Source organism: Ochotona princeps, chromosome Y (genome assembly GCF_030435755.1).
Source record: "Ochotona princeps isolate mOchPri1 chromosome Y, mOchPri1.hap1, whole genome shotgun sequence".
NCBI classification, from domain to species: Eukaryota; Metazoa; Chordata; class Mammalia; order Lagomorpha; family Ochotonidae; genus Ochotona; species Ochotona princeps.
Genome location: NC_080866.1, coordinates 11,143,503 through 11,162,310, shown reverse-complemented (window position 1 = coordinate 11,162,310; position 18,808 = coordinate 11,143,503). Strand labels below are relative to the sequence as shown.

Here is an 18,808-nt window from a genome sequence, read left to right as displayed (position 1 = left end):
GAGGGGAACAATGCAACATTCATTCGTGCTTCCAAACAAAAGGTGGGCTCCCAATAAAATTGTTGGAAATATGTAGACAATGGGTTGCTGAACTGTTTGACATTGTCTGCACCAGCAATGCTTGGGCACACTTCAATAAGAGACTGATGCAATTATGACATAATTATGGAATTATCTGGAAGTTTTTGTTGTGCTGTGTGGTAGAATCCCAGTCTATACAATATTGAACCACAAAATTCAAAAATTTCAAAAAATATATACAAAAAAGCAAAAGAATCAGCTAATGAGAAGTACAATGCTCAAGAGTAAAAGCAGAGACCAAATCACAACATAGATAACTGAAGACTCCCCTGCCAAGGAAGAAAAACCTTTAGCTCCCTCCGTGATAACTGAGGACTACATTGAGAAAATGGGCCTACAGAATGACAGTGGCAGAAGAATAATCTCAGAGTTCAAAGATATTTCTTATTACAATGGGAAAACAATTAAAAGGTGGAAGCAGAGCTGGGTAAAGCTATAAAAGGAGAAAAGGTATTTAAGAAGTAAGACACACTATTAAAAGACCCACATAGAAGAGTTATAGAAATCCTAGAAGGTGCAGAAAGAGAAGTTCTGCTTAAAAATGCATTCAATGGGCCAAGCAGCATGTGCTAACAGCTGGGTTCCTCATCTTGGTGGCGCCCGGGGTCCCGTGTGGGTGCTGGTTCTAATCCTGGCAGCTCCACGTCCCATTCGGTTCTCTGCTTGTGGCCTGGGTAAGCAGTCAAACACAGTCCAAAGTTCTGGGATCCTGCAGCCATGTGGGAGACCCAGAAGAAACACCTGGCTCCTGGCTATGGATTGACTCAGCTCCAGCTGTTGCACTCACTTGTGAAGTGAATCATTGGACGAAAGATCTTCCTCTCTGTCTCTCTTCCTCTCTGTATATCTGACTTTGTAACAAAAATAAATAAATCTTTATCAAAGAAATGAATTCAATGGGTCTGGCATGGTAGTCTAGCGTTCAGAATCATCATTTTTCATGCATCAAGAACTCATAGGACACTAGTTCTAATACACATGACCTGACTTACCCTACAGCTCCTGGCTTGTGTCCTTGGAAAACAGTGAAGGATGGCCCAAACCATGCTATGCTGTACCCAGACTGGAGACCTACAAGAGGCTCCCGGATCCTGTTTTCAAATCAACTCAGCTCCTGCCATCACTGATGCTTGGGAAGTGAGTCAACAGGCAGAAGATCTTCCTCTGACTCTCCTGCTCTATATATTTGACTTCCCAATAAACATAAAATAAATCTATTTTAAACAACAAATTCAATGAAATAACAAATGAGAAATTTCACAAACTGCAAAAAGAATAGACATTAACATCGAGAAAGGGCACAGAACACCCTACAGGTGTTTTGATCAAAACTAATCTTGACCACAATGCAAGATAATCAAGCTCTAGTCAATGGAACACAAAGAAGAAATCCTTCAATGCAGTCGAGAAAAAAAAAAAAAAAAAAAGATCAATTGACATATAGAGGAAGTACAATTAAATTCATAGCTGATCTCTCACAGCAGACTATAGGCCAGAAGAGAATGGTGTGATATATTCCAAATTCTGAAAGCAAAGATTGTGAGTTCAGGATAAAATCTCAGCAAAGCTTTTCTTTGTCATCTTTTCCTAGTTTGGGATTTTTATTTATATTCTCCTATTTTTGGTGATTTTTTACATAGGTGATAAGGATGAATAGGGTCAAGGGCTACAGGACAATGGGTGAGATCACAATTTCCACGTTCTCTCTTTTTTTCTTTTATTGCTGAATCTGCAGGAAGGGAGTAGTCAAGGAGAGAAGTCACATTCAGCCTCCTTTATTGACAAGGCAGATAGAGAGGAGGAAAGACAGAGATCTTCTGTTCAATGATTCAGTCTCAAAGTGACCACAATGCCCAGATCTGAGCCGATCTGAAACCAGGAGCCAGGAGCTTCTTCTAGGTCTCCCATGTGCATGCAGGGTCCCAAGGCTTTAGGCCATGCTCGACTGCTTCCCAGGCCACATACAGGGTGCTGGATGGGAAGTGAAGTGGACCACTGGGATTAGAGCCAGCACCCATATGAGATCCTGGCCTGTGCAAGTGAGGACTCTAGGCTACCGTGCTGTGCCTGGCTTTGTTTTGTAAAAATGAAGATTCTTCCACAGTAAAGAAAAAAGAATATGCCTTGACTGCTCTCCATGAGCCAGCATGCAGGTGGAGCAGTGGGCAGGCCTTCCAAAACCAGAGTGTCTTTGGGAGGAAGAAATGTCTTTGCTTTCACAATATGCCTTATACACAAATTGTCTGGTTCCAATTCTATGAAATCTGTGAGATTGTTCGGTGCACAGCTGTTAGCTAAGAGGAAGGAAATTTACAACTGACAGTTCAATCATAACATGCACTTTGCCCCCATGGCGATTTTCTGGTTTCATGGCCCCTACAGAAATGAGCATCAGGATTATTTAGAAGGATGAGCAAGTGCATGGAAAGACGCTGCATGGAAATGGAAGCCAAGGAAAAGAAGGGAAATAAGTAACAAAAAGAAATAGTGTTGGCCTATGCAGAGGGAACCTGCTTTGCAGAGACTGAAAGGAGCATGTGTAGTTCTTGTCCACGTTGGAGGATGTTCCTGGTACTCAGTGACGTGCCTTGGGAGAACACAGTCATCTCCATGCTGAAGCCTCATGCAATTAAAATGTGACAGTTCTCCTCAGCATTCTCATTCTGCAAAATCATTCTGGTACTGGGTCTGTGAGCTGATGTTTACCTAATAGAATGAATTGCCTAGCGAAATGATTCTATCAATGAATACATGATTGTCCCATGACTTACTTTAGGGTGGAGATAGAACGTTGTAGTAGTGGGAGGTGGGGGGCAGCCTCATTCCATGACTGTTCGGAGAATTTCCGCCTCACTCACCTTTTGCTTCCCAAATCACTGAACCCTAATCTTCTTTGGCCATCAGCCTCTGTTACCCACACCAAGGTTCAAAAACTCTACAATTCCCCACCTATGTAGCCCTTTGAGAATAGCTAGTAAGATGAATGAGTGTATTAAAGGAACTGCCTGAGAAGAGAATATTGAACACCAACCTATGAAAAAAAAGGTCCTGGATCTATGATAATGTGGTGATTGCCAAGTGAAATATTCCGTATTACACAGAACACTGAATCCTACAGATGACACTACTATTACATATGATTGTATTAAACGTTACAAAGGAAAAAGCCAGAGTTTGATGAAAATGTGAATGGATGTCTAGATGGGTCCAGAGGCAAGGTCCAAACCTCAACAGTTTAAGAAGAAATTCCCTAATCAAATATTTAAACTGAACTTCAAAGAATCAATGAGTACCAGATGAGTAACAGTTGCTCTAGTGGTTAAGACACTGGTGGAGGGGTCAGCACTGTGGCCACTACCTGTACCTTAACCTGTACTTTAAGCCATTACCTGTGATGCCCACATCCTGCATGAGCATGGGTTGGAGTCCTGGCTGCTCTACCTCTGATCCATTTCAAATAAATATTGGTAACAAAAAATCATTGAGACATCATACTCCGTGTCAGAGTTCCTTCAGTATGACACAGAATGAATCATCCAGACAGAAAGCCAATAAACCTAAATTCAAGTCAAATCATGCTATCCAGCAGATGGGCTTCACAGACAGTTTGCATAATATTTGACCTAATATCTACAAACTACACACTGTTCTCACCAGCATTTGGAACCTTTTCAGAATTAGACCACGTATCATACCCCAAATCGAGTCTCAGCAAAAGTCAAAAGTATTTTCTCACCCTAACCATTGAAAAGCTGCCATGTAATACTGTCCAAAGCTTCTCTGGGTAGCCAAATGAGTACTGCTTCCCAAGCCCTTGCACGACCTGAGAAATTCTCCACTTAGACCTGGAACTGGCACCAACTCATCTGTAGTTCTGTGCAGCCAATCCTGGGAGCCACTGGTGTCCCTGTACTGGGTGTAGCATCTGTGTAGATGGATTCATAATTGTAGTGTGTCTACCCATGACTGGTCAGGCCCTGAAACTTTGGACCTTTTCTCACTGTTTCTCCCCAGCCCCATCAGACACAATATGAATTCTCTACCCTCAGACACACCCAGCCAGCAAATGTTACCTGGGTCCTTGCAGTCTCAGGAGCATCGGCTTCTCCTATAATTAGCATATAGGAGAGAAACACACATGAATATGTGTTACTCATGATCATAGGCACATACATACATATGTCATTACAATTCCCTGACATGCACACAGGTGCACATTTCCATGACACCCACATAGTCATGCAAACACCTACATGTAAGTGCACCATACATCTGTTGGTCTTCAACCCTGAGGGTATAGAGCCTGGAAACAGCAGGTGGAGGTACCAGAAGATGCCATTTCTTGCAACAATATCAGAGCCAAAGTCAAAGAGAGGCCATCATGCTTCACTGGAGATAAGATTCCTCTCCTAAACCCAGTGTCTGTTTAACAACAGGTTTCTCTCCCACAGTCTGTGAACAGATCCGCCTTTCATATACTCAAAAGAAATACAGGTTTACAGCTCCATGAAGTCTTAAGGAAACCTGATCTAGAACCTCTGTCTTAAACAGTAATAGCAGTGGTGGCATGTAACTTGGTCTTCAGGTGTGTATGCAGACAACATTCATTAGCATGAAGAAAACAGGTTGGTGAAAGATGTGTCTAAGGGTCACAAGTCAACATCCCCCCAAAATCTCAGCAACACTCCTCTGTTCTCTAACCCATTTCTCATGAGAGTGGAAACGTGCTTAAACATTTCTTCAGTCTGTACACTGTTGGAGAAACTCATGACTCCAATAGCTCAAGACCTCTCTGAACTAAATGCTGCTGGCTTGTGTTGGCTGTTAGATGATTTTATCTCTCTTTCACTCTCCTTCTCCACAAACACGCTGCTTCCTCCCACATGTGTTCTCTACTACGCTGCTGAGTGTAGTCTCAACCACACTCCCTGAAAGCATATGGCTTCTACCTTCTGTGTCCTCTGGTGTGTGATGAAATGTAACTTCTGTGTGAAAACCCTCCTACACTCCCTTCAAATTGAGAGCTTCTCCCTTGTGAGTCTCTTGGTGCCTGGTGAGGTGTGATTTTTGTGTGAAGCATTGCCTGCATTATTCACAATCATTGGGTTTCTTCCCAGTTTGCAAACTCTCTGGTGACAGATAATAATCTGTGACATATCACTGATGCCCTACAAACAGTTGCCATACTCAGTCCCTACTCTGTTTGGGAATGCTACCTCTCACAGAAGATTTGAATGCTTCCTCTGCATTCACTGCCTAGCCTCTTGTGGGATCATCCTCTTTTTCTCACTCTCACTCGAGGCCTCCAATGACTTTTGGGTGGAGGCTGGAAGAAAAAAAGAATTGCCCTTATTTCTCCCTCTGCTTTTTTGTTTTTGAAATGGGTTTGGAATTTTTATGGACCTCTTGTCCTTAACTGTGTCATGGCAACTATGTGGATCAGATGGTGCCCATCCCCTTGAGAATGGTTCCCTGGTTACAGGAGCTGTCTTGCAGATGTTTCTGAGAAGTCCCAAGAGCAGTAACTAAGGATGGCATGTCAAATGAGGGACTTGTGACTGAAAACGACAAGCGAGCATAGGTAACCAGGATGGATTTCTGACTACATTGTGTCTTCCAAAATAAGATGGTTTGAGGTTAGGACAGATACAGAGAAACAGCCTGGCTACCTGCTTTCACTTGGGTTAAGCCTGTCCTACTATTTGTTCCTCATGTACTAGAAACAGCTGGCATCCACCAAGTGATCCTGTGTGATACGTCAATTATCTTCTTTTTTTTTTTTTAATTTCTATGACAGCTTTAGAAATCCAAAAGGTCTGTATCAGCAGATCTTTTCACAAATGAACCAGTCCAATACAACCCAACTACCATTCTGTAGTTTCACTCTTAGACTACCTTCATAGCTTAGACCTCAGGGACCTCTACCACATCTGTTGAGGATGTCCTCTTCATTCATGTTTCCCTGTACTTCTCTGTCCCCCAAAGCCTTCACTTGGATCCCTGGCACTTTGTCTGAAAAGTTACTTAAGGCTATCTTTTTGTGTTGAAAAGAACTCTGATCACTCAGGGTAGAATTTCCTTCTTGACACTCTTTATGAACAGGAAGAGCTCTATGAAGGAAGAAGCCACACAACAGGAGATCCACAAATTTGGAAGACACATTTTGTTTAAGATGAGCACCTATGAGTAGATCTGTGTTTCTCAACCCAAAATAAGTGCAACTTGATGTTTTGTGTTACTGCTCTGGCTAGGCAAGGGACAGTAATGCCCGTTCCTGAGTCTGAGACAACCTAACTACCACTGACTCATGCCTACGCCAAGGATTGCTTTTCCTCCCTGTCACACAAATCATGTGAAAGACTATCGTCAGGTGTCATGCTTCTCTGTATTGACCAATCTCAGCGTTTGCCTATTTTCCATGCATTGGACCTTCCCACTTCCAAGATTACTCCATCCATTGACTGACTAGCTCTCTGACCCCAATTTCAGATACCCACTGCCCTCTGATAGGTTTACACATAAGACTCTATCAACCTCAGTGAGATGACCCAAATCTCCACAAGAGTCTTTTTTACTCAGGAAAATCTAGACGGGGGAAAACAGCGTGGTGGTGAGGTGCGTTAAGCTTCAGACTGCAGTGCTGCCAGCCTGTATATATGATTGCTGGACTCGTAGCTATGCTGCTTCTGAGCAACCCCCCTGAGAGTACGTCTGGGAAAACAGCAGACTATGGCCTTAGTTTGTAGATGCCACTATGTGCGAAACCTGAAAGAAATTCTTTGGCCCTGACCTAAATCTGGTCCAGCCCTTGTTGTTGGGGCTATTTGGGAAATGAGCCAGCAGATAATGGATTTCTCTCTTCCCTGTTTGTAGCTTTTCAAGTAAATAGAAAAGTCTTTCTAAAGAGGCAAACAGACATGAAAACCAGACCTATTCTGAAACACTTGGCTGTGCTCATACTCATATTTCACTCAATTGTATTATTCAGCAAATCTCCATTTCCATGGACAGTCTTAAGCACAAAATTCACATGACAACATCGCATTGAAACAATGACTAAATAGAAACATATGGCTTTTTTTTTTTGGAGGGGGCGGGGAGCATGGAGAAAATGTAAAATAAACTGTTCATGATCCAGAGGGAACTTCCATAGTAGAAGAGCTGCAAAGTGACCAAGACCTTGTTTTTTGTGTTGGGCCCTCTCCAAAGGGGGTGTTGTGGGATACTTTTGTGCACCAAGTATTTAACAAGTAAAAGAACTAAATGAAAACGGTATCAATTGTACCCAGGAGTCAAAGACATAAAAAATGGGTCAGGATTTGGTTACACTGGTTTAAGTCACTGACTATGACACTAGTATGCCGTAGAAGCATTAGATTGAGCTCTGGTTGCTCCATGTTCAATCTCCTGTGTGTTACTGTACCCAGGGAAAGAGCACAAGATGGTTCAAGTGCTGAAATACATGGGAGACCTAGATGCATTCCAGACTCCTGGCTCAAGCCAGAGATAGTTTTGGCAGGTGCAGCATTAAATCTAATTGCATTTATATATGTATATATATATACATATATATTATATTACATATTTATATATATCATATGCAGATACATGGTTGGTGTAGAGACAGAGAGGAAATCTTCTGCCTTTTGATTCACTCCCCAGTGGCCACAATAACCAGAGATGTGTCCATTCAAAGTCTTGAGCCAGGAACTTCATGCAGGGTCCCCCATGTGTGTGTAGGATCCCAAGGCTTGAAGCCATCCTCACGTGCTTTCCCAGACCACAAACAGGATTCTGGAAGGGATTTGGAGCAGTCAGGACATGAACCGGCGTCCACATGGGATCCCAGCATGTCCGAGGTGAGGACCTTAGCCATAGGATGCCATACTATGCCCTAGTGCAGCTTTTGGGGAATAAAACAGTAGGTGGTGATCTCTCCTTTCTATCTCTCTCTCTCTATCTCTGTGCTTGAGTCTCTTATAACTCTTCCTTTTATTTGATAAGTAAGTCTTTGTTTTTGCTAAATGGAAATCACATTTGAATTGAACTTTGGCAGCACTTACAATACATTTGACTCCTTAGAGTTGAATCACAAATATTCCCAAGGGGACTCCTTTGCTTATTTCAACACAACAGTGCTACTTACCTCTCACTGTTGTGAGCTCTTCCTTTTTCTTCCCTTCTTTTTCTTCTCGTTGCTTCCCTTGATACCCAGCTTCTGGCCATACTCATCCCCATACCATATTAGCAGCTCACAGCCTGGTTTGATGACCTGGCAGGTGCGGTAAAATATCTGCCTGTGGTACTGGAAGGCCACCAAATTCTGCTCCTCATCATTGCGGGCACAGTTCACATATCTGGGGTGGAGATAAATGCTGAGTTTGAATGCTCTGTCACGTTCAAATCTCGTGTGTTCTGTAATAGCCTCCACCCTGCTTGAATCCCAATTCTGCAAGAGCTCTCCCAGAAAACATACACCTCTCTCATGAGATCAGTGAACTCCCAGGTACAAGTTGTAGATACAGTGTTCATTGTGATAAGTATGCTTTCTTCCTTCCTTCCTCACTAGTCATCCTCAAAACTCAAGCCCACCTTACTCCCACCTTGACTGCCATGAAGCACACAGAGTTTCCCTAAACTCCAAATTTCATTCAGTTTTCTGCTACAGAATTGGATGAGTGGACACACTCCTTACATCTAGCTTTCCACACATGCTCCACACCTCAGCTTTCCCAAAGGCAATCCTTTGGAGTCCTTTCTCTTGGATCTTTCTCCTGGATCTTGGGAGTCCAAGATCCAGATCCAGAAATGTAGATGAGTCTTCATTGTTTCTTATCCTCTCACAGAACTGCTCACAGAAACCTTTGTCCAGATACAGCTTCCTTCTCTCATCCACATCCCAGGTTTGGTTTTGTTTTGCTTAATTGATAAAGTTTAGTGTTTTATTTTTATTTGAGAGGCAGAGAAGCAAAGAGGACAAGGGGAAAGAGACAGAGATGCCAGGAGAACGGGTGGAATGGGGACACAGAAAGGACACAGTGGCAGGCAGGAGCTTCAACCAGGTCTTCCACGTGGGCACAGAGGTCAAAGATTGAGGACATTCTCCAAAACTTCCCTGGATGCATGGGGAAGCCACTGGTTTGGCAGTAGAGCAACCAGTACTTGGGATGCAGGCTTCACAGTCACTGCCTTAGCCCACTGCTTGTCAATGCCTGTCCCCAGAACCCAGCTGTTTACTCTTTTTTTTTTTTTTATCTTTCACTGTCTCATCGATTGAAGGTCTTATGTCTGAAGTTGTTCTGACAGTGTATAATTGTCAAAAGACTAAGAAACATTACTGCCAGGCACCAATTTCATGGAATCTCCATGTATTTAGGAAATTTTTGACACTGGAAGGGCTTAATCAATGCTAATTAGAGAAAGAGTGAGTCTAATGACCCCAGTTGATCTAGATTCCTCAAGGCCCATCTTTGTGTTCTGTTTATTAAGCATAGTGATTTATGTTATGGTAAGAAAGCAAGAATTAACAGCATCAAAGATGAAAAAGGCAACATAACAACAGACACCGCAGCCATTAAGGACATAATTAGAAATTACTACAAAGCGCTGTACTCCAACAAATCAGAAGACCAACAAGAAATGGAAAAGTTCTTAGGCTCACACCACCTGCCAAAACTTAGTCCAGAGGCAGCAAACGAACTGAACAAACCCATAACTGAAGCAGAGATTGAATCAGTGATTAAAGATCTCCCATCAAAGAAAAGCCAGGCCCTGACGAAAACGCTACAGAATTCTACAAAACATTCCGAACACAACTAACCCCAATCCTCTACAAACTCTTCAAAACAATAGAAAAGGAAGCAACCCTGACAAACTCGTTCTATGAAGTCAACATTACCTTAATCCGAAAACCAGACAGAAAACCAACAGAGAAAGAAAACTACAGACCTATCTCTTTGATGAATATTGATGCTAAGATTCTCAACAAAACCCTAGAAAATAGAATTCAAAAACACATCGGACAGATCATTCATTCAGATTAGGTAGGATTCATCCCTGGAATGCAGGAATGGTTCAACGTCCGGAAATCCATATATGTGATACACCACATCCAAAAGCTGAAAAACAAAAATCACATGATCATATCAATAGACGCAGAAAAAGCTTTCGACATAATCCAACACCACTTCCTGCTAAAAACCCTAACCAAGGTAGGCATTGATGGAATAAACCACAACATAATCAAAGCGATATATGAAAAACCCAACGCCAGCATCATACTGAATGGAGAAACACTGGAACCCTTCCCATTGAGATCTGGAACAAGACAGGGATGTCCACTTCCTCCAATACTATTCAACATAGTCCTAGAGGTACTCGCTGAGGCCATAAGACAAGAAAAAGCAATCAGAGGAATCCAAATGGGACACAAATCAAGCTCTCACTGTACACTCTCACCATACACTAAGATCAAATCTAAATGGATAACAGATCTAAACCTACATCAAGAAACCTTCAAACCTTTGGAAGAAAAGGTTGGAAATACTCTGCAAGATCTGGGGGTAGGTCCATACTTCCTAAAAAGGACACCAAAGGCAATAGCAATCAAGACCAGAATAAACAAATGGGATTTCATCAAACTAAGAAGCTTCTGTACAGCCAGGGAAATAATCAACAAAGTAACAAAGTAACCCACAGAATGGGAGAAGATATTCACGCACTACATAGGTGATAGAATATACAAAGAGCTACAAAACAACCAAAATGTCAAAACAAACAAGCCACTCAAGAAATGGGCATGGGAAATGGGCAGACACTTCACAAAAGAACAAACCCAAATGGCAAATAAACATATGAAAAAATGCTCAAGTTCCCTGGCTTTTAATTGATTGGGATGATACTCTGCTGGCTCTGCCTGCCGTCCAGAGAGGGTATGCCTAAGAAGCCGTTGAACTTGGCTGGACAATAAGATGCGGGTTTCTATGTTTGGTATATGCTTGCAATGGAGGAATCTCAACTGAACTTGAACTGTGGTTATGCAAAATGTGGAGGAATCCACTATGGTGGGAGGGTTTGGGGAGGAGTGGGGAGAATCCAAGTACCTATGAAACTGTGTCACATAATGCAATGTAATTAATGAATAAAAAAAAAGAAATAGTATTTATATAGAATATGCTTTTAGAAACAGGTCATGACATTCACATTTCATTAGAATAAACATGAAAGAGGACATATGATGCAAAAGTCACGGAGGAAAGTAAAGGAGAAAGGAAAGAGATCTTGTCTTGGTGAGAAATATCCTGTATAGTTGTAACATGCCATGGCTCTTACCTCATCCAGTTGGCCAAAGAAGTATCCTTTCCATCCACGTACTCATAGCTGTTCCTGCCCTTGGCTATCTGAGTTTCAAAAAAATAGGTTAATACGTTTCTGAAATGGGTGCAGTTCAGCAGAATTATTAACAACTCTATCCTCATGTTCTGTGACATTACATGACTCCGACACATGTTGAGACTTTACATAGTGTTGGTACACATTTATTCTGGTTTATTTCCCTACAGTAGAAGCCCATAGAGGAGATTGCCACTGCTTTATTTTTAACAGCCCAGTGATTTTCTCTAGGCTAATATTTATTTATTTTTTGGAATTATTTATTTTTATTACAAAGTCAGATGTACAGAGAAGAGGAGACAGAGAGAGAGATTGGAAGGTCTACCATCTGATGAGCCACTCCCCCAACTAACCACAGCAGCCGGTACTGTGCCGATCCGAAGCTGGGAACCAGGAAACTCTTTGGGGTCTCCCATGCAGATGCAGGGTGCCAAGGCGTGGGCTGTCCTCAACTGCTATCCTAGGCCACAAACAGGGAGCTGGATGGCAAGTGGAACTGCTGGTATTAGAAAGAGTGCCCAGTTTTGATCCCAGCAGGTTCAAAGTGAGGACTTTAGCCACAAGGCCACGACGCCGAGCCCTATGCTAATCTTTACAGCCTGGCTGATCATGTTGGCTCAACTCATGCCATAATGTGTAGAAGGACACATGAACCAGTCTCATGCTAGGCAGGAGAAAAGCCATCAGACTGGAAAGGGATGTGCTTCTTACCTGCCAGCTGTACCCACTGTCAGCTTCCTCTTCTACTTCTGTGATCTTGCCCTCAAAAGGACCAAAGTGCAGCCCCAAAGGCAGATCAGATGCTTCATTAAATACTCCAAGCCCAGCTTCCGGAATGCTCGATGGGCCAACTCGAAGTCCAGTGGGCACACTGAGGAGAGCACGACTAGGATGTCCCTTATCCACTGGATTGTCCTTTAGAAACACGGGGGGTCCATGAGCAGCACAGCTCTTCAGGAAGCAGATCTGACACTTCTCACAATCTGGAAATGAGAGTGGAAGGGATGAGGAACATATACCAAACGTTGCTGGCTATAGAGAGTATCAGAAGCAGTCAAGTGTTCACATCACTCAGTCTCAGTCTTGCACCCCAAGTTACCAGAAGACAGAATGATGTAAGACCAAATTACAAGTGGAATTTCAATTCAGACTATGGGATTTTTCTTTGTGGATGTGCCAAAGGGTCACTTACACAGGTAGTCATCATCCTCAGTCTCACTGAACTCTTTGTATGTCTGACTCTTTCTTCCTTTCAAGTTGTACATCTGAAATTCTTCATTCTCATCCTTTCTTCTGAGTTCTGAGATGGAGAGACTAAGTCAGTGAAGTTATCAGTTCTTTTGGGTTTAATGTTTCAAATAAAATAAAGGGCTTTCAAGACAAGGAAAAACTGCATGGACATTTGTTTTTCATTACAATCTCTGGTTTTAATTCATTTCCCCTGAAGTTTGAATATCTGTTTATTTAAACAGCAAAGAAAGACACATCAAGAGATTGACACAGCAGTTGAGAGAATCAGAGTACACAGAAGGCAGAGAGAGGTGGGTAGGTTCACTTTTTGAGTAACCTGGATAGCACCCAAATCAGTCTCAGATCAGAAAGCTTTATTCAGTTTTCCCAGGGGGTTTAAGACCTCAATCACTTATCTCCTCACCAAGTGTTACTAATTTGTATATCAACAATTTGCTAGAGTCAGAGATAGGGTCAGTTCTGGAACCCAGGCACTCTGCCATGGGAAACAGGCATATTAACTAGTATCTTCACTCCTAGGACAACTGACTTCCTCTCCATGAAGTGTCTGCATATAGGCTAAGTAACCTGATCCCACTATTTTTTTTTTTTAGATATTCCCCAAAGAGCTTAAAATGTAATCATGTTTCTAGAGGCTCTATTTATTTTGTGTTGAGTGTGACCCAAGCATGCAATTGCATCCCTCACAGCTTGACCATCCTCATCAAGCTTCACCTTCCTTGGGCTTCCTAGTGGGCCTAGAGAGACAGCTCCTGAAATTATTTTCTTACCAAGTTTTTGTGTAGAGTGCTGTCCTGAGCTGTTTGATTCCTTAGGATGGAACACTGCTTTCCGGCCCTTCTTTGAGCCAGTTGTGTTTAGTAAATTTGCAGTTCCTGATGATTCCTTCGTACTGATTTCATTATGTAAAGGCCCGCTGGACTTTCCCTTTAATGAGAAAGTAACATTTTTTTAAACTCATTGTTCAGTGCATTTGTCCTTTGGGATTGCAAAGTGTTTTCAGGTACATGGCATTCTTTAAAGTATCAGCAAACATGCGAACATATGAGGTGATTGAATACTGAAGGGAAAAGCAGTGTCTATGTTTCTAGTGTATTTGGGGATAGATCACATCATTTGAGGCTGTTTCTCTCTAGATGGTTTTCAATTTCCTCTGCACAAATGAAAGTGGAAAAGGGGAGAACATTTAGAAAGATAATCTGGAGGACAATATTTGTGAAAGCAGGTTGGTAGGGCTTCTTTAGGAAAGTATGTCTTATCAACCTGTGGACCGTGAAGGGAAAATATAGGAAAGCACAGACAGGATGAAATACAACTGGAGAATTTGCTGGCATACATGAGGTTAGAAAAAAAATTAAGATGGTGATAAAAGCTGAAAAGGACAATATCCTGAGCTTAATTGATTTGGGGATTGGATGAGCTGGTGCCTATATCAATTGGCTTGAACCCAGATGTACTGTTAGATACTTCTCCACAGCTACTCTTGTTGACCTGTAAATTGGCATACATATAGCTAAAGTTCATTTTGAGATATTACATACTCATTAATTTGATTTAGTAATATCTATAGTGCTACGACCAGTTTACCATGTTTTTATAGCTGAAACCCAAGTCATACATACATATATCATATATATGATACATATAGCAGATATGTATAAGATATATATATATCTTTAGAATTCCTTGGACTTGCTTTTCTGTTTTATCAGAAAATGTTGAATGAATTTTCCAGAAAATTTGGGGAAGTTCTTCATGACCCAAACTCTGCCAAAATTTTGGAGAAATATTTGTAATCAACTGGACGCTCAAAAGTCACGTTGTATTGTCGAAGCAACAGGAAACAAAAATAATTGCAAACATTGGAAGGACTGCGTACTCAGTACCCAGAGAAAGAGGATGTTGTTTTATCCTACAAGAATGAGGACATGAGTTCAAGATACAATTCTGTTTAATGTATGAGTGAACACAGAGGGAAGTTTAAGTTACTGCCTGTTTGATACATTCTCAGCATTAAAGCCTGGAGTCTTCAGGCTTGGAGGTTCTCTCTCTCTCTCTCCAGTAAGATTTCATGTTAATTCGTAAGGAACATTTCCAGAGGGAAAGAGAGACAACTATTATCAGTCCACTGGATCATTCCCAAGTGATGGCTACAGCCAGAGCCAGGCTGATCTGAAGCCCAGAACCAGGAGCCTCCTCCAGGTCTCCCACGTGGTGCCATGGTCGTAAGGCTTTGGGCCATCCTACACTGCTTTCCCAGGCCATCAGCAGGGAACTGGATGGGAAGTGGAACAGCTGGGAAATGAACTGGCTTCCACATGGGACCTCGGAGTGTGCAAGGTGAGGATTTAGCCACTAGGCCCTTGCAGACTTTCTCTGCTCTAAATAAAGTCCCTATGAAGGTGTGGACACCCACTCTTATCTCAAACACTTAACAGTACTATACCTCACATTCCTCAACATTTAAAGGAGTGTATTTCAGTAACTGATTCATAGGGTTGTTGGAAGGTTTAACTGTGTGTGTTGATGATAAACCTTACAAAGTCTGAAATACCGTGAAAACAACACAAGAAGTAGCGACACAAGAAGTCTTGTTTAAGGTTCCTGATCATGTTAGCTATTACGAAAGATCATGAGAGGAAGAAGACAGTTAATAGTATACAGTGTCCTTTCTTCTCTTACCTGTGAGGGACTTAAGAGGATCATTATTTATCGATTTATTATTATTTTCTTTTAGTGAAAGGGTTTTAAGAGCTACTCACCTTCTGCTGTCTGGTGTGTTTCTTTTTGCAGGTCATGCGATGAGGTTTGACTAGAAGGTGACAAGAAAGCATTGATAAATATTTCAAAACTTTGCAAATTCTTAGCAGAAAAGAATTTTGGATCAGAGAGTAGGGATTCTACCTGTGATCCAGATGTGACATGAAAATATCTTTTAACTATCACTAAGATGTATGTGTATGTGTTGAAGATTTTTATCTTTAAAACAGACCCAAAAAACAAAAGAAATCCTTCATTTCCACATCCACTCTGACTTATGTCTATTGTGTTCAATTAAATAAAGTAATTTGATTTTCAGAATGTAACTGATGAACAATTTAGGAACAGAAAGAAATTTCCTTGAAAAGAAAATAAAAATCATACGGAAAAATCTGTAATTAATTGCATAGTTAGTTTTTAGAAATTGAAAATAATTTCTCTAAGATCAGAAACAAGGAATGGTTTCTACATACTTGCTACTATTATTTGATCTGAAACTTTTCCTAGACAGAACAATGAGGTGAGGAAATAGCTTCTCCAGTTTGGAAATGAAGCAACATGTTTTCTACATTTGCATTTGGCATGAGCTTACACATGGAAAACCCTGAAAATTCCATTAACAACCTGTGAGACTTAATAAAAAAAATAGCATAGTCATCAGAAAGAAAGAAAGTCAACACTTCCAATGAATTGTTGGGCGACAGTTTGAGTAGTCTACAACATGAGCAACCCCATTCTTGAGCACTGGTTTCAGTTCCACCTGTCATTTTCACTTCATCACCTGGTGGTGCAATTGGGGAAGCAGGAAGTAATGGCCCTAATACTTGGGATTCTTCTACCCAAATGAAAGCTTCCGGTCTCTAATGTTGACCAGGTTCATCTGCACAGACTAGGGAGTGAATAAATGGGTAGATCTCTCTGTCTCTTTTTCGCTCCCTGTCTCTGACTTTGAACAACATACACAAACCACTTATGTACAAGCTTGGTTGTACTTCCGTCTTGAATTAGTTAGTTCAGGTTAAGTGTCAACTGTTCATACATTTTCCACTTTTTGTCTGATTAATAGCATAGTTACTGTTCTAGGATCTTATATAAGTCAGCAGCCTCTGACAGGCACTGTTTTCAAGATAGTAAATGGTGTTAATCAAATATTGCTGAGTTTGATCCCAAGAATGGTTTTCAGTTGCTGCTTATTTCTCCTGGCCCTCACTTTCTTTATAGGCCTCTATTCTCAAAAGCATTAGTGTTGTCCAGGGGCTGTGAGTGCCAGCACTCATAAGAAAGCCAGTTGAGGGGGCTCTCAGAGTTAGATTAAAGCAAAATCTTCCCTTTAGGCAATACACCTAGAAGAAGAAGTGCTAGGCAAAGCGATTCATAGTACTCCCAGGATGGACTGGGAGTATTGAGTACAGGTGAGAGGTCTGCATAGTCAGAACACAAACATCCTTGTCCATATTCATCCCTGAACAGGTGGGACAAGGGGAGGGGAAACACACAAGCACAATGGGCTGATGCTGCATAGGTCTGTGTGACTTGCATGCTATATTTCCACTTCATTTTTGAAAGTTGGTCTGCTCTGACTTGCCAATCTTTGCACACTATTCCTTAGAGAACTACATGGAAACATTTTTGAAGGCATCTTGGAATGTTAGAAGACATGAGAGGTTGCTGTGTAATCACAGTGGCTACAGAAGAACAAAGTATCAGCCATGTCCTCTGGTCTCGATACAGTTGTCTATTCTGCCAATGCTAAACATCTGTCCTGAACCTCCTGTGCCAACCTCACTAACACAGCAATGTGCCCGAGGCTCTCACCTCCAGATTTCCCAGTGCTGAAGCTGGGTGTGTCCAAGCTTGCTTTGGCAGGAATCTTGACACATGTGATTCTGGTATCCCACTCCAACTCCTCTGAGTCTGTCATCAAGCAAGAATTCTGAGAGAGGGAAGATGCAGGGGCTTGCTCTGAGCTAGGTCTGAAAACCAGGAACCCAGCCATGGGCTGTGGCACCAGCAGGATAGTGATCAACAGGCAGGCTCTGCTCTCACTGAATTCCTACAGCTCTAGACATCTGCTGTCTCAACAAAGAGAGGTGCATCGTCATGGAAACCAGAATGTGGGGCAGACAGGCAGTTAATGGAATACTGGAATTCAGGGCTCCTTGGGGGTGAGGAGGGGGCCAAGCATGTCAACTTGCAGATCTTCAGGTTTGTACTGAGAATGATGGGCTTCCCCAAAGGTGGATAAAGTTTGCGGTCTCAGGTGAAACAGGGTTGGAGTCTAAGATGGGAAGCTTATGAGCCTGACTGAAGAGTATGTGCCTTTGGTACTTTGAGGTTACTGAAGCCTGGGTAAGTGTATGCATTATTTGAGGCTAAGCATTTGTGTGAATGAGGCTTGGGATCTCTCAAGTTGGGCAGTTTAGGACTGGCCTGTACTTTATTCAAAGGACAACTCTGTGATTGGTGACATGCTGGGTGGGGGTTATTGCAGCACACCAGGCTTGAGGGCAAAGGGCTCTCTCAGGCTAGTGGACATGGTCTCTCAACTGCAAAGGACCCATACTCTATCACTCTGAGGAGATTGGTAGGTGCTCAGGGTGAAGGGGCCTGTGGCACAGGCTAAGGAGAAAGGGGTCACACTACAATGTCACGGCCTGGGCTCTGGTCTATTATTCCTGCTCTCCCAAGTGCTGTTAACCATTGTTGTCCCCTCCTGTGACACGTCTGGGATTACAGAAAATGCCAGTATGAAGTGTGAATATTCTGTATGGTACTGCTTTCTGATGATGCTATGATGAAAGCAATAGTGCTGGTTGGCAATCTAGGAACTGATGGTGCACGGCAGAGGAAGGAGCCACGACTATCAGTCATGGTTACCTCAGCCTTGGGTCCTGTTGGTTTGGGTGGAGCTGAGTTTATTCGCACCCAAGTCCTGGCCCTATGCACAGCACATCTGTGTCCTACTCAGGGGATAGTAAGACCTCCAAGAGTCAAGCTCAAGTCAAGCTTCAACTTCAGAATGCTGCATTTATGCTGGGCCTTTCTGGAACCAAAGCCAGACTTGTTTTCAATAGCTCAACTCCAGGCAGAAGCAACTGTGTCCTGAAAAGTCAAAATCCATGTTGTGTATTGTGTCCTGGGTATGCTGAAACACATGTGGGCTGTTTCTGGGTGTGCCAGTGTCTATGTGTGTGATGGTTCCTGGGAGTTCAGGGTGTATATGTGTGCTATTTTCTGAAATGTCAGTATCTGAACTAATGCATATTCTTTGGTGTTCAGCACCTCTCCATGTGTACTGCTTTCTGAAAGGCTAGGGGCAATGTGT

At 42.2% G+C, this 18,808-nt stretch overlaps 1 protein-coding gene across 1 annotated transcript; it reads right to left on the bottom strand.

Moving 5' to 3' along the window:
• Window positions 1-8,290: 8,290 nt before the first annotated feature.
• On the bottom strand, window positions 8,291-13,623 carry LOC131478783 (histone-lysine N-methyltransferase PRDM7-like; the record flags this gene model as incomplete). Its single annotated transcript, XM_058659353.1, has 5 exons — window positions 8,291-8,438; window positions 11,413-11,480; window positions 12,184-12,455; window positions 12,665-12,772; window positions 13,494-13,623. Coding segments are annotated over 5 exons (726 nt in total), but the record flags the coding sequence as incomplete, so codon positions are not given.
• Between the last annotated feature and the right edge of the window lie 5,185 nt (window positions 13,624-18,808).